The sequence below is a fragment of the Telmatherina bonti genome (assembly GCF_933228915.1).
Source record: "Telmatherina bonti genome assembly, chromosome: 14".
Taxonomy (NCBI): Eukaryota; Metazoa; Chordata; class Actinopteri; order Atheriniformes; family Telmatherinidae; genus Telmatherina; species Telmatherina bonti.
In genome coordinates, this window is record NC_136612.1 from 40,122,878 (window position 1) to 40,139,083 (window position 16,206).

The following is a 16,206-nucleotide window of genomic DNA, read 5'->3' on the forward strand; positions in this document are numbered from 1 at the left end:
ATTAATTCTGTTCAAATGAATATTTTACCAAAATTTACATTTACATTTTCAGTGTTTGCCAATTTTCATTCCTAAATCCTTTTTTACTAAATTAAATGGCATTATAACAACTTTCATTTGGAACGGCAAGCCACCTCGGATAGCATGGGCAACTTTGCAGCAACCAAAAAAAATGGGAGGTATGGCCGCTCCAAACTTCCAATATTATTATTGGGGAGCAAACATTAGACCAATTGTCCACTGGCTGTATGAACATCCAGGAGCTGATGCTCCATCATGGCTACAATTAGAGGCATTATCTTGTCGCCCCTCATCCCTGCCAGCTCTGATTTTTTCCAATACGTCTCCACCTACTGAATATACTAAAAATATTATTGTGAAAAATACTGTTAAAATTTGGATTCAGTGTAAACACAATTTTAATTGGACATCTTTTTCTCCAAGAGCTCCAGTTTGCTCAAACCAGCTTCTTCAGCCCTTCTATTTTTCGCCTGTCTACGACCATCATTTCTTAAAAATTTACTAATTTCAACGTTGCATAATTCCCAGTTAAGTCCAAACTTGTTATCTGCTTTGGATTTGGACCAGAACTTCTCAGTTAGGTTACAGATTATCGTAATTACTTCTTTTGATTTCAGGAGAGAATTATTTAGTTTCCACAATGAGGCTTTTTTAATTGTATTAGAAGCAAAGGTGACAGATGTTGATCCCTCTCTGTAAGGGGACAGATGATGAAATTGGTTGAAATATTATAGTTTATGAGGCACGTGGAAAGTAACCAATAATCAATTCTGGACTTCCTCGTGTTGTCTTTATTGGACCAGGTAAAACTATTAATAGCTGGGTTCTGTTTTCTCCATATATCTATAAGAGCAAATCTTTCCATAAAAACTTTAAGACTGGAGTTTACAGAGACTGTGTTTCTTGGAGGCCATCTGTCTATCTTATTATCCAAAGCTAGATTGAAATCCCCACCTATTATTAATGCAGCTTTTGGGTGTTTCTGAAGCCAGTAAGAAAGTTTATTTTCCAAAGAATCAAAAAAAGTATTTATTTCAGTTGAGGCATTATAGCCATATACATTGACTAATATGAATGTGGTCAGAGAATGAGATATTATTAATAAACAAAAATGACCCAAAGGATCGGGATCTGCGGCCAAGATTTTTCCTTCAAACCTGTTTTTAAGGATTCCAACCCCAGGTGAGCAGTCTGAGCCATGAGCAAACCACACATCATTTCCCCATTGGGTTTTCCAACAACTAACACCAGTCTTGAGGGAATGGCATTCCTGAAAAAAAAAAAAAAAAGTCTGTCTTGTACTCTTTAGTAAACAAAAATAAAGCTTTCCTTTTAACAACATTTCGAAGCCTCCTTGCATTAACAGATAATAAAGATAAAGACATGAACAGGGAACAATTAAGAAAGAAAAAAAGAACAATAAAGAGTCAGTTTTTAGTTCAAATAAGATTAACTTTTATAAGGTAGATTAGAACTGCAAAACAGGCCCAAGGCTCTGCTAACGATGCTGTCATTAACAGAAAGCTGGATTACGTGTTTCCTGAAAAAAAGAACACATTAATGTCCATCTCCTATATTATGCTTACCCATATCAGTTCACATATCAGTCACAGAAATTTGTTTGCCATTAATAACAGCATGCACCCTCGGTATCCGGCTCTCTTCCCTTCCTTCCTGGCCGGCTCCACCACAGTTTGTTTCCTGCTTCTTTGGATGAGATCCTCCAAGATCTGCATCTTTTTCTGCTTGAACACGGAGGATGTTCTGGCTTCTGTCCAGATCTTGTCTCGGTGCGACCGCGACATGAACTGCACGATAATGCGCCGCGATGACTTCTCTTTGTTGGAGCGCGGGCCGAGTGATGTCCCCTGAGGAGGGGATCTGTGCAGCGATGTCTGGACAGATTTCTCCAAATAGGTCGACCACCAACTGCTTCACATTTTCGCCGGCGCACTCCGCTATTCCAGACACTCAGATTCCATCTTCTTCTGTAAGTGTCCATTTCGTCCACTTTTCCTTTGACTGCGGCATTCTCCTTTTGCAATGTGATGACCCTCGTGTCGATGTTATCCACCTTTTCCACAACAGCATCCATGTGCTTGGCCATGGACTCCAGAGAGTCAACCACACCCTTAATAGAGTTGCAATTTTATTTTACCGTGGACTTGACCAGAGCCATTCTTGCTAGGCATTCCTCCTGCATCTTTTCAATGCGTAGCATGACAGCTAACATAGCCGGTGGATTGTTGGGAGTCATACTCGGCTTTGGTTTCTTTGCTGGACGGTTGTCAGGAGTAGGAGGCAGCGGTGTAAGTTCAGGTTACATGTTGGAGAATGTAGGTTTCAGCGATTTTTTTAGCGTAGCAGTGCATTACCTCGCGAATATCTCCGTCGCTATGTTCCATGTTCAACTACCACACTGGACCAGTCTTCCGAGCGAAAAAAAAAACGGTTGTAGTGAGCTGAAATATTAAAACACCAAGAAATGGAAGAAAGTGACCTTTTATAGTTAGGTGTATGTAGAAGAGACGGTTAAGTTCAAGCAAATTTTACAATTAGAAGAATTGTTAGCAGAGCTTCGTTCTGGAGATGTTAGCTGACGCCATCTTGGCTCCTTCCCTTCTCCACCCTTCAAATCCGCCCTTCGTTTGGCTCCAGATCAGCTTAAAACGAAGGCTACCAGAGATGTATCCTACCCTCTCCTATCCCAGAATTCATTGCTCTCCTGATAGAACAGAGTGAGCAGCAGAGCGCCGGTGTAGGTACCACACCAGCCAGACCGTTTATTTATTTATTTTTATGTATAAACACACATATTTGTGTCCAATAACCGCAAATGGATTTCATTCCAGTCGTCCTCAGATGTCTTCGTCTCCTTTCATTAAAAAGACTGAATTTATTCCAGTCACTCAGATAACTGGAGACTGGAATAAGGAACAATAATTAAACGGGCTAAATTATAATCCAGTCATATAAGACACTGTCATTTAATGAGTTAAAGAAACAAACAAATTGGTCCTGGACAAATGAGAGCATTTTTCTGATGAACAGTGGGACAAAATACCTGTCAACAGGTGGAGAAGTCTGACTGGGAGGAACAGAAAACACCTGACTGGACTGGAAACATCACAGGATTCTTCTACTAAATATTAGTTTATGACTGATGGAACATTTATTATTTTATCATATTTGTTTGCTTTTTAAAAAAGATCTTTCTGTTGAAACAGAATTACAAAAAAATTTGTCATGATTTTCATCAAACTTTTATTTATTATGACTTCAGTCAGTTTCAGTTTTTCTCCTTCTTTAATGGGAGGGTATGAATACATATGAGGATGACTGTATATGTGTCAAACAAGGATTATTATCCACTGAAGTTAACGTCAGCTTGACAGGATGAGCTGTCAGCCAGAGGAGAGATCGTCTAAACCGCCTCATGTTGCTCATTTACACACAAAGGGAAAGAAATCAAAGTTAAACTACTGCTACCATTTTCTGTCATTTTAACTCTATTTTCATGGTTTTGTGGAAGAATGGGATCAGTAATGAGATAAACTTGGCATATGTAGTTGCTAGGCAACGGAGGACTGGAGCACTATGGGTAATTCTCGTCCACTAGATAAGCCGTCTCATTTTACTGGCAGGAAGCTCAGCTGGTAGTGTGCAGATTCTGAATGGAGAAACACCCTATGAATCAGATCCAGAACCAGTCTATCTCCAGAACCAGAGGATGACAACATGAAAAATAAACGGATAGAAGTAAATAATACTTTCATTCTTTTTGTTAGTTTTTTTTTTCACATCAAACCAAATCTATTTGGATTTACTTTTTTTCACACATTTCAACATGTTTTTATTGTTTAAATCCTTCTAATCTTAATTTGATCGTATGTTATTGATTCTTTTATTCCGTTATTCTCTTCAGCTGAAGGTCCATTGAAGTATGGAGAGTTTTTGCATCCATGAATGTAGCTGAGCAGTGCAGTGCGGCTGCAGGTCTCTGGTTTTTACTGCTAGAGTCCAGAGTTTTAGGTGAATGAAGCTCCAGGATGTTCCACGGCCTCCACACAAACTAATGAAATAAAAGATTAAACTGTGTGAAAACAAGGAAATATCAAATGTATTGTCTGTATATTTATTTGTTTATATTATTCCAGATTTATGCATTTTTCTGGCACCAGATCAGAACTAAGATAAACCAAGACCACCCCAGAACCTTTGGCCCAGGCATCTGGCTGCAGTTATATGAATCTGAGGAAAGATCTCCGGAAACTTGAAATGGACCTTGAGGGCTTCTTCATCTGGGTCGAAATGGATCCCGGCTCTCCAGGAACTTCAAGTAGTCGAGGTGTCGGCGAGCAACCACCTGGTTGTGGCGGATGTAGTAGACCAGGTAAGACATGAGCATGAGGAACCAGAAGAACATGGTGACCAGTGTCACCATGTCGGTGGTCCTCCTCACTGACTCACACAGATCCCAGTCCTCCACCAATAAGACCAGTGGAAATCCAACGGCTCCTGCAGTCCAGACACAGAAAACCAGTTCAAAACAACAATGTGAAAAAGCATCTGGACTTCCTGTTGGGTTCTGGTTCCGACTCGTACCAAGGTTGGGAAGGTCCGACGTCTGACACAGGACTTTCTCCACAGAAGACCAGTCCAGATCCAACTGAGGCACCGCCATCTGGACACAGACAGACAGGTAGGACTCACCTGGACAGGTAGGACTGACCGGGACAGGTAGGACTCACCGGGACAGGTAGGACTGACTGGGACAGGTAGGACTCACCTAGACAGGTAGGACTGACTGGGACAGGTAGGACTCACCTAGACAGGTAGGACTGACCTGGACAGGTAGGACTGACCGGGACAGGTAGGACTGACCTGGACAGGTAGGACTGACTGGGACAGGAAGGACTCACCTAGACAGGTAGGACTCACCGGGACAGGTAGGACTCACCTGGGACAGGTAGGACTCACCTGGACAGGTAGGACTCACCGGGACAGGTAGGACTCACCTGGGACAGGTAGGACTCACCTAGACAGGTAGGACTGACCTGGACAGGTAGGACTGACTGGGACAGGTAGGACTCACCTAGACAGGTAGGACTGACCTGGACAGGTAGGACTGACTGGGACAGGAAGGACTCACCTAGACAGGTAGGACTGACCTGGACAGGTAGGACTCACCTGGGACAGGTAGGACTCACCTGGACAGGTAGGACTGACCGGGACAGGTAGGACTGACTGGGACAGGTAGGACTCACCTAGACAGGTAGGACTGACCTGGACAGGTAGGACTGACTGGGACAGGAAGGACTCACCTAGACAGGTAGGACTCACCGGGACAGGTAGGACTCACCTGGGACAGGTAGGACTCACCGGGACAGGTAGGACTCACCGGGACAGGTAGGACTGACTGGGACAGGAAGGACTCACCTAGACAGGTAGGACTCACCGGGACAGGTAGGACTCACCTGGGACAGGAAGGACTCACCTAGACAGGTAGGACTCACCGGGACAGGTAGGACTCACCTGGGACAGGTAGGACTCACCTGGACAGGTAGGACTGACCTGGACAGGTAGGACTGACTGGGACAGGTAGGACTGACCTGGACAGGTAGGACTGACCTGGACAGGTAGGACTGACTGGGACAGGAAGGACTCACCTAGACAGGTAGGACTCACCGGGACAGGTAGGACTCACCTGGGACAGGAAGGACTCACCTAGACAGGTAGGACTCACCGGGACAGGTAGGACTCACCTGGGACAGGTAGGACTCACCTGGACAGGTAGGACTGACCTGGACAGGTAGGACTGACTGGGACAGGTAGGACTGACCTGGACAGGTAGGACTGACTGGGACAGGTAGGACTCACCTAGACAGGTAGGACTGACCTGGACAGGTAGGACTCACCTAGACAGGTAGGACTGACCTGGACAGGTAGGACTCACCTGGGACAGGTAGGACTCACCTGGACAGGTAGGACTGACCGGGACAGGTAGGACTCACCGGGACAGGTAGGACTGACTGGGACAGGTAGGACTCACCTAGACAGGTAGGACTGACCTGGACAGGTAGGACTGACTGGGACAGGAAGGACTCACCTAGACAGGTAGGACTCACCGGGACAGGTAGGACTCACCTGGGACAGGTAGGACTCACCGGGACAGGTAGGACTCACCTGGACAGGTAGGACTCACCGGGACAGGTAGGACTGACTGGGACAGGAAGGACTCACCTAGACAGGTAGGACTCACCGGGACAGGTAGGACTCACCTGGGACAGGAAGGACTCACCTAGACAGGTAGGACTCACCGGGACAGGTAGGACTCACCTGGGACAGGTAGGACTCACCTGGACAGGTAGGACTGACCTGGACAGGTAGGACTGACTGGGACAGGTAGGACTCACCTAGACAGGTAGGACTGACCTGGACAGGTAGGACTCACCTGGGACAGGTAGGACTCACCTGGACAGGTAGGACTGACCGGGACAGGTAGGACTCACCGGGACAGGTAGGACTGACTGGGACAGGTAGGACTCACCTAGACAGGTAGGACTGACTGGGACAGGAAGGACTCACCTAGACAGGTAGGACTCACCGGGACAGGTAGGACTCACCTGGGACAGGTAGGACTCACCTGGACAGGTAGGACTCACCGGGACAGGTAGGACTCACCTGGACAGGTAGGACTCACCGGGACAGGTAGGACTGACTGGGACAGGAAGGACTCACCTAGACAGGTAGGACTCACCGGGACAGGTAGGACTCACCTGGGACAGGAAGGACTCACCTAGACAGGTAGGACTCACCGGGACAGGTAGGACTCACCTGGGACAGGTAGGACTCACCTGGACAGGTAGGACTGACCTGGACAGGTAGGACTGACTGGGACAGGTAGGACTCACCTAGACAGGTAGGACTGACTGGGACAGGAAGGACTCACCTAGACAGGTAGGACTGACCTGGACAGGTAGGACTGACTGGGACAGGAAGGACTCACCTGGACAGGTAGGACTGACTGGGACAGGTAGGACTCACCTGGGAAAGGTAGGACTCACCTAGACAGGTAGGACTGACCTGGACAGGTAGGACTGACTGGGACAGGAAGGACTCACCTGGACAGGTAGGACTGACTGGGACAGGTAGGACTCACCTGGGAAAGGTAGGACTCACCTGGACAGGTAGGACTCACCGGGACAGGTAGGACTCACCGGGACAGGTAGGACTCACCTGGACAGGTAGGACTGACCTGCATGCTGCAATCACAGTGCCAAGGGTTGTGGGTGAGGTTGGCTTGGACCTGCAGCCCTGTGAATACAGCCGGGTCCAACGTGGTGAGACGATTGTACGACAGGTCCAGGTAACGAAGAGAAGACGCCACCTGAGAGAAACAACCTGCTTCCAGAGAGGACAGCTGGGACAGGAGACAGGAAATGAGTGAGAGCAGTTGGTAAACAGATGAGAACGTCTGAATCACCTGGTTCTGAGACAAGTCCAGTTCTTCCAGCCGGAACAGGTCTGAGAAGGAGGCGGTGGGGAGGCAGCGGAGATGGTTTTTACTCAGAAACAGACCAATGGTGTGATTGGACAGACCGACCGGTACCTGCAGAGACAGAGACACCTGAGCAGGTCCTGGTCCCTGAACCAAATGTAAAGGTCAAACTGGTCATACTGGTGTACCTTAGTCAGTCTCAGACCGCTGCAGCGGACCACCAGTCCTCCACCCACCGCCTTCCACTGCTGGCAGGTGTTGATGGAGGACACCCTGTTGCCATGGCGCTGCAGAGCCATCCCATAAAAAAATGATGTCATTACCAGCCTGGGTGATGGCGAAATGAAGAGGAAGAGGAGGAAGAGGAGCATCGTCTCTGCTGGCTGGTGCACCAGTGAAGAAGCTGCAGGTGTGAGCAGACAGTTCCTGTCACATGATCATCTGAAACGTCGCTGATTGGAGGAAGGAAATGATGCTGAGCGGTGACGACAGAAGACCTCCATGACGTCACTACTTCCATCAATTCCAATTATTCAGTCAATAAATCAATAAATGAATGAAGTAAGGCCTCCAGTCGGACAAGAAACCATCAATCACTTGGATTTTCTAAAGGTTTTGATCCTGTAGGAACCGTCCAGGAAGAACAGGAGAAGAGGAGACGGAGATGAAGGAGATTAGAGAACAGATTAATGGAGTTCATCCTGCAGGGATTAAAGCAGAGATTAGAGAAAGGAAAAGTGTTTCTCTTCCTTCCACCACATCACAGCGGACGGAACAAAGCAGAGACAGCATGGCCGAAGGTAACCATGGTAACCAGGGCCGGTTACCCTGGTTACACCTGGTCCATATGGACGTCTGGTCCCCGTGGACATCTAGAACGTCTGGTCTACATGGAACCTATTTTCTGGAACAGAGCCCGTTTTCTGGAACAGAACCCGTTTTCTGGAACAGAGCCCGTTTTCTGGAACAGAGCCCGTTTTCTGGAACAGAACCCGTTTTCTGGAACAGAGCCCGTTTTCTGGAACAGAGCCCGTTTTCTGGAACTGAACCCGTTTTCTGGAACAGAGCCCGTTTTCTGGAACAGAGCCCGTTTTCTGGAACAGAGCCCGTTTTCTGGAACAGAGCCCATTTTCTGGAACAGAACCCGTTTTCTGGAACAGAGCCCATTTTCTGGAACAGAACCCGTTTTCTGGAACAGAGCCCGTTTTCTGGAACTGAACCCGTTTTCTGGAACAGAGCCCGTTTTCTGGAACAGAGCCCGTTTTCTGGAACAGAACCCGTTTTCTGGAACAGAGCCCGTTTTCTGGAACAGAGCCCGTTTTCTGGAACAGAACCCGTTTTCTGGAACAGAGCCCGTTTTCTGGAACAGAGCCCGTTTTCTGGAACTGAACCCGTTTTCTGGAACAGAGCCCGTTTTCTGGAACAGAGCCCGTTTTCTGGAACAGAGCCCGTTTTCTGGAACAGAGCCCATTTTCTGGAACAGAACCCGTTTTCTGGAACAGAGCCCATTTTCTGGAACAGAACCCGTTTTCTGGAACAGAGCCCGTTTTCTGGAACTGAACCCGTTTTCTGGAACAGAGCCCGTTTTCTGGAACAGAGCCCGTTTTCTGGAACAGAGCCCGTTTTCTGGAACAGAGCCCATTTTCTGGAACAGAACCCGTTTTCTGGAACAGAACCCGTTTTCTGGAACAGAACCCGTTTTCTGGAACAGAAGCCGTTTTCTGGAACAGAGCCCGTTTTCTGGAACAGAAGCCGTTTTCTGGAACAGAGCCCATTTTCTGGAACAGAACCCGTTTTCTGGAACAGAGCCCGTTTTCTGGAACAGAGCCCATTTTCTGGAACAGAGCCCATTTTCTGGAACAGAGCCCGTTTTCTGGAACAGAGCCCGTTTTCTGGAACAGAACCCGTTTTCTGGAACAGAGCCCGTTTTCTGGAACAGAGCCCGTTTTCTGGAACAGAGCCCGTTTTCTGGAACAGAACCCGTTTTCTGGAACAGAGCCCGTTTTCTGGAACAGAGCCCGTTTTCTGGAACAGAGCCCATTTTCTGGAACAGAACCCGTTTTCTGGAACAGAACCCGTTTTCTGGAACAGAGCCCGTTTTCTGGAACAGAACCCGTTTTCTGGAACAGAGCCCGTTTTCTGGAACAGAACCCGTTTTCTGGAACAGAGCCCGTTTTCTGGAACAGAGCCCGTTTTCTGGAACAGAACCCGTTTTCTGGAACAGAGCCCGTTTTCTGGAACAGAGCCCGTTTTCTGGAACAGAGCCCGTTTTCTGGAACAGAGCCCATTTTCTGGAACAGAACCCGTTTTCTGGAACAGAACCCGTTTTCTGGAACAGAACCCGTTTTCTGGAACAGAGCCCGTTTTCTGGAACAGAACCCGTTTTCTGGAACAGAGCCCGTTTTCTGGAACTGAACCCGTTTTCTGGAACAGAGCCCGTTTTCTGGAACAGAGCCCGTTTTCTGGAACTGAACCCGTTTTCTGGAACAGAGCCCGTTTTCTGGAACAGAGCCCGTTTTCTGGAACAGAGCCCGTTTTCTGGAACAGAGCCCATTTTCTGGAACAGAACCCGTTTTCTGGAACAGAGCCCATTTTCTGGAACAGAACCCGTTTTCTGGAAAAGAGCCCGTTTTCTGGAACAGAGCCCATTTTCTGGAACAGAGCCCATTTTCTGGAACAGAGCCCGTTTTCTGGAACAGAGCCCGTTTTCTGGAACAGAACCCGTTTTCTGGAACAGAGCCCGTTTTCTGGAACAGAGCCCGTTTTCTGGAACAGAGCCCGTTTTCTGGAACAGAACCCGTTTTCTGGAACAGAGCCCGTTTTCTGGAACAGAGCCCGTTTTCTGGAACAGAGCCCATTTTCTGGAACAGAACCCGTTTTCTGGAACAGAACCCGTTTTCTGGAACAGAGCCCGTTTTCTGGAACAGAACCCGTTTTCTGGAACAGAGCCCGTTTTCTGGAACAGAACCCGTTTTCTGGAACAGAGCCCGTTTTCTGGAACAGAGCCCGTTTTCTGGAACAGAACCCGTTTTCTGGAACAGAGCCCGTTTTCTGGAACAGAGCCCGTTTTCTGGAACAGAGCCCGTTTTCTGGAACAGAGCCCATTTTCTGGAACAGAACCCGTTTTCTGGAACAGAACCCGTTTTCTGGAACAGAACCCGTTTTCTGGAACAGAGCCCGTTTTCTGGAACAGAACCCGTTTTCTGGAACAGAGCCCGTTTTCTGGAACAGAGCCCGTTTTCTGGAACAGAGCCCGTTTTCTGGAACAGAGCCCGTTTTCTGGAACAGAGCCCATTTTCTGGAACAGAACCCGTTTTCTGGAACAGAGCCCGTTTTCTGGAACAGAACCCGTTTTCTGGAACAGAGCCCGTTTTCTGGAACAGAGCCCATTTTCTGGAACAGAGCCCATTTTCTGGAACAGAGCCCATTTTCTGGAACAGAGCCCGTTTTCTGGAACAGAGCCCGTTTTCTGGAACAGAGCCCATTTTCTGGAACAGAGCCCATTTTCTGGAACAGAACCCGTTTTCTGGAACAGAACCCGTTTTCTGGAACAGAACCCGTTTTCTGGAACAGAACCCGTTTTCTGGAACAGAGCCCGTTTTCTGGAACAGAACCCGTTTTCTGGAACAGAGCCCGTTTTCTGGAACAGAACCCGTTTTCTGGAACAGAGCCCGTTTTCTGGAACAGAGCCCATTTTCTGGAACAGAACCCGTTTTCTGGAACAGAACCCGTTTTCTGGAACAGAACCCGTTTTCTGGAACAGAACCCGTTTTCTGGAACAGAGCCCGTTTTCTGGAACAGAACCCGTTTTCTGGAACAGAGCCCGTTTTCTGGAACAGAACCCGTTTTCTGGAACAGAGCCCGTTTTCTGGAACAGAGCCCGTTTTCTGGAACAGAACCCGTTTTCTGGAACAGAGCCCGTTTTCTGGAACAGAGCCCATTTTCTGGAACAGAACCCGTTTTCTGGAACAGAACCCGTTTTCTGGAACAGAACCCGTTTTCTGGAACAGAGCCCATTTTCTGGAACAGAGCCCATTTTCTGGAACAGAGCCCGTTTTCTGGAACAGAGCCCGTTTTCTGGAACAGAACCCGTTTTCTGGAACAGAACCCGTTTTCTGGAACAGAGCCCGTTTTCTGGAACAGAGCCCATTTTCTGGAACAGAACCCGTTTTCTGGAACAGAGCCCGTTTTCTGGAACAGAGCCCGTTTTCTGGAACAGAAGCCGTTTTCTGGAACAGAGCCCGTTTTCTGGAACAGAAGCCGTTTTCTGGAACAGAGCCCATTTTCTGGAACTGAACCCGTTTTCTGGAACAGAGCCCGTTTTCTGGAACAGAGCCCGTTTTCTGGAACAGAGCCCGTTTTCTGGAACAGAACCCGTTTTCTGGAACAGATCCCGTTTTCTGGAACAGAGCCCATTTTCTGGAACAGAACCCACTTTCTGGAACAGAACCCGTTTTCTGGAACAGAGCCCATTTTCTGGAACAGAACCCACTTTCTGGAACAGAGCCCGTTTTCTGGAACAGAACCCGTTTTCTGGAACAGAGCCCGTTTTCTGGAACAGAGCCCATTTTCTGGAACAGAACCCGTTTTCTGGAACAGAGCCCGTTTTCTGGAACAGAGCCCATTTTCTGGAACAGAACCCGTTTTCTGGAACAGAGCCCATTTTCTGGAACAGAACCCGTTTTCTGGAACAGAGCCCATTTTCTGGAACAGAGCCCATTTTCTGGAACAGAACCCGTTTTCTGGAACAGAACCCGTTTTCTGGAACAGAGCCCGTTTTCTGGAACAGAGCCCGTTTTCTGGAACAGAACCCGTTTTCTGGAACAGAACCCGTTTTCTGGAACAGAGCCCGTTTTCTGGAACAGAACCCGTTTTCTGGAACAGAGCCCGTTTTCTGGAACAGAGCCCATTTTCTGGAACAGAGCCCGTTTTCTGGAACAGAGCCCGTTTTCTGGAACAGAACCCGTTTTCTGGAACAGAGCCCGTTTTCTGGAACAGAACCCGTTTTCTGGAACAGAGCCCGTTTTCTGGAACAGAGCCCGTTTTCTGGAACAGAACCCGTTTTCTGGAACAGAGCCCGTTTTCTGGAACAGAACCCGTTTTCTGGAACAGAGCCCGTTTTCTGGAACAGAACCCGTTTTCTGGAACAGAGCCCATTTTCTGGAACAGAACCCGTTTTCTGGAACAGAACCCGTTTTCTGGAACAGAGCCCATTTTCTGGAACAGAACCCGTTTTCTGGAACAGAGCCCGTTTTCTGGAACAGAACCCGTTTTCTGGAACAGAACCCGTTTTCTGGAACAGAGCCCGTTTTCTGGAACAGAGCCCATTTTCTGGAACAGAACCCGTTTTCTGGAACAGAGCCCGTTTTCTGGAACAGAGCCCGTTTTCTGGAACAGAAGCCGTTTTCTGGAACAGAGCCCGTTTTCTGGAACAGAAGCCGTTTTCTGGAACAGAGCCCATTTTCTGGAACTGAACCCGTTTTCTGGAACAGAGCCCGTTTTCTGGAACAGAGCCCGTTTTCTGGAACAGAGCCCGTTTTCTGGAACAGAACCCGTTTTCTGGAACAGATCCCGTTTTCTGGAACAGAGCCCATTTTCTGGAACAGAACCCACTTTCTGGAACAGAACCCGTTTTCTGGAACAGAGCCCATTTTCTGGAACAGAACCCACTTTCTGGAACAGAGCCCGTTTTCTGGAACAGAGCCCATTTTCTGGAACAGAACCCGTTTTCTGGAACAGAGCCCGTTTTCTGGAACAGAGCCCATTTTCTGGAACAGAACCCGTTTTCTGGAACAGAGCCCGTTTTCTGGAACAGAGCCCGTTTTCTGGAACAGAACCCGTTTTCTGGAACAGAGCCCGTTTTCTGGAACAGAACCCGTTTTCTGGAACAGAGCCCGTTTTCTGGAACAGAGCCCGTTTTCTGGAACAGAGCCCGTTTTCTGGAACAGAGCCCATTTTCTGGAACAGAACCCGTTTTCTGGAACAGAACCTGTTTTCTGGAACAGAGCCCGTTTTCTGGAACAGAACCCGTTTTCTGGAACAGAGCCCGTTTTCTGGAACAGAGCCCGTTTTCTGGAACAGAACCCGTTTTCTGGAACAGAGCCCGTTTTCTGGAACAGAACCCGTTTTCTGGAACAGAGCCCGTTTTCTGGAACAGAGCCCGTTTTCTGGAACAGAGCCCGTTTTCTGGAACAGAACCCGTTTTCTGGAACAGAGCCCGTTTTCTGGAACAGAGTCCGTTTTCTGGAACAGAACCCGTTTTCTGGAACAGAACCCATTTTCTGGAACAGAACCCGTTTTCTGGAACAGAGCCCATTTTCTGGAACAGAACCCGTTTTCTGGAACAGAGCCCATTTTCTGGAACAGAGCCCATTTTCTGGAACAGAACCCGTTTTCTGGAACAGAACCCGTTTTCTGGAACAGAGCCCGTTTTCTGGAACAGAACCCGTTTTCTGGAACAGAGCCCGTTTTCTGGAACAGAACCCGTTTTCTGGAACAGAACCCACTTTCTGGAACAGAACCCGTTTTCTGGAACAGAGCCCGTTTTCTGGAACAGAACCTGGTGACACTATTATAATATAATAAACTATATATTATAAATCTGAGAGCACAAACAAAGATAGTCTGGAACCGCCAGCTCCGCATCAGAAAGGAAAACAGGACCACACAGAGCGATAAAGAAGTGACGGTTTGTACTCACATGTGGACGCTCCTGGACACGGAGGTAAAGACTGAAGCTGCGAGACTGAAGGAGACAGATGGGAATAAATAAATAAATACATGTTTTTATGACAGGAGGAGGAAGGGGCATCTGTTGTCCTGCTTGATCGGCTTTGTTGTTCTGAATGAAGTGTGCGGACAGCGGCGTCTTATGGACGTCCGGCGACGCGGCACCAGAGATGTGGATGTGTAGTTACCTGCTGCTACTAGTTAGTTTAACTGTGACTAGAGCCGAGTAAAAGTTTCTGTTGAATGATAAACTTGTTCCTTCCTTCTGCTGCAGCTGCATGTGGACCTCTGGGACCCAGCAGATTATTTCATATATAACATCATCTGGAGGAAAAGTCCACATCTGCACACACACGTAACCACGCTCCTATCAGGCAGGTAACAGGTGTCCGGTGGGCGGGGCCTTATCAGCGCCGCGTGCAGTCGGCTGGCCGCTGATAAAGCCCCGCAGCGCCACGACTCCGCGTCTCCCAGAAGAAGAAGAAGGAGTAGAAAGAGGAGAAGAAGAAAGAGAAGAAGAAGAAGAAGGAGTAGAAAGAGGAGAAAAAGAAAGAGAAGAAGAAGAAGGAGTAGAAAAAGAAAGAGAAGAAGAAGAAGGAGTAGAAAGAGGAGAAGAAGAAGAAGGAGTAGAAAGAGGAGAAGAAGAAGAAGGAGTAGAAAGAGGAGAAGAAGAAGGAGTAGAAAGAGGAGCAGAAGGAAAAGAAGAAGGAGTAGAAATAGGAGAAGAAGAAAAAGAAGAAGTAGAAGGAGGACAAAAAGAAGAAGACACGGGAAAAAGAGAAAAAGAAGGAGATCTGACCCTAAAACACACACAATAAGTACTACACATAGTAAGTACTACACGCAGTACTACACTATGTGTACTACACACTTACTGTGTGTAGTACTCACTGTATGTAGTATTTACTGTGTGGTATACTCAGTGTGTAGTACTTGTGTACTGTGTATGGTACTCTGTGTGTAGTAGTTACTGTGTGTAGTATTTATTGTGTAGTACTCACTGTATGTAGTATTCACTGTGTGTAGTAATCACTGTGTGTGTAGTACTCATTGTGTGTAGTACTTAGTGTGAGTAGTACTCACTGTGTGTAGTACTTACAGTGTGCAGTACTCACTGTGTGTGCAGTACTTACTGTGTGTGCAGTACTCACTGTGTGTAGTACTCACTGTGTGTAGTACTCACTGTGTGTGTAGTTTTAACTGTGTGTAGTACTTACTGTGTGTAGTACTCACTGTGTGTAGTACTCACTGTGTGTGTAGTACTCATTGTGTGTAGTACTTAGTGTGAGTAGTACTCACTGTGTGTAGTACTCACTGTGTGTAGTACTCACTGTGTGTGTAGTTTTAACTGTGTGTAGTACTCACTGTGTGTAGTACTCACTGTGTGTAGTACTCACTGTGTGTAGTACTCACTGTGTGTAGTACTTACAGTGTGCAGTACTCACTGTGTGTGCAGTACTTACTGTGTGTGCAGTACTCACTGTGTGTAGTACTCACTGTGTGTGTAGTTTTAACTGTGTGTAGTACTTACTGTGTGTAGTACTCACTGTGTGTAGTACTCACTGTGTGTGTAGTTTTAACTGTGTGTAGTACTCACTGTGTGTAGTACTCACAGTGTGTAGTACTCACAGTGTGTAGTACTCACAGTGTGTAGTACTCACTGTGTGTAGTACTCACTGTGTGTAGTACTCACTGTGTGTAGTACTTACAGTGTTTACTTCTCACTGTGTGTAGTACTTACTGTATGTTTAGTACTCAATGTGTGTAGTACTCTGTGTAGTACTCACGGTGTGTAGTACTCACAGTGTGTAGTACTCACAGTGTGTAGTACTCACAGTGTGTAGTACTCACTGTGTGTAGTACTCACAGTGTGTAGTACTCACTGTGTGTAGTACTCACTGTGTGTAGTACTCACTGTGTGTAGTACTTACAGTGTTTACTTCTCACTGTGTGTA

The 16,206-nt window shown here is 47.4% G+C and overlaps 1 protein-coding gene across 1 annotated transcript; it reads right to left on the minus strand.

Annotated features, from left to right (window-relative positions):
- Window positions 1-4,318: 4,318 nt before the first annotated feature.
- LOC306765120 (leucine-rich repeat-containing protein 3-like) lies at window positions 4,319-14,262 on the minus strand (the record flags this gene model as incomplete). The annotated part of the gene is made up of 6 exons (XM_079252483.1): window positions 14,223-14,262; window positions 7,711-7,925; window positions 7,508-7,633; window positions 7,280-7,444; window positions 4,627-4,705; window positions 4,319-4,539 (listed from the first exon to the last, which is right to left on the minus strand). The coding sequence occupies exons 2-6, from the start codon at window positions 7,891-7,893 to the stop codon at window positions 4,319-4,321; spliced, it is 774 nt and encodes a 257-aa protein (XP_079108609.1). The 5' UTR covers window positions 7,894-7,925; window positions 14,223-14,262.
- Between the last annotated feature and the right edge of the window lie 1,944 nt (window positions 14,263-16,206).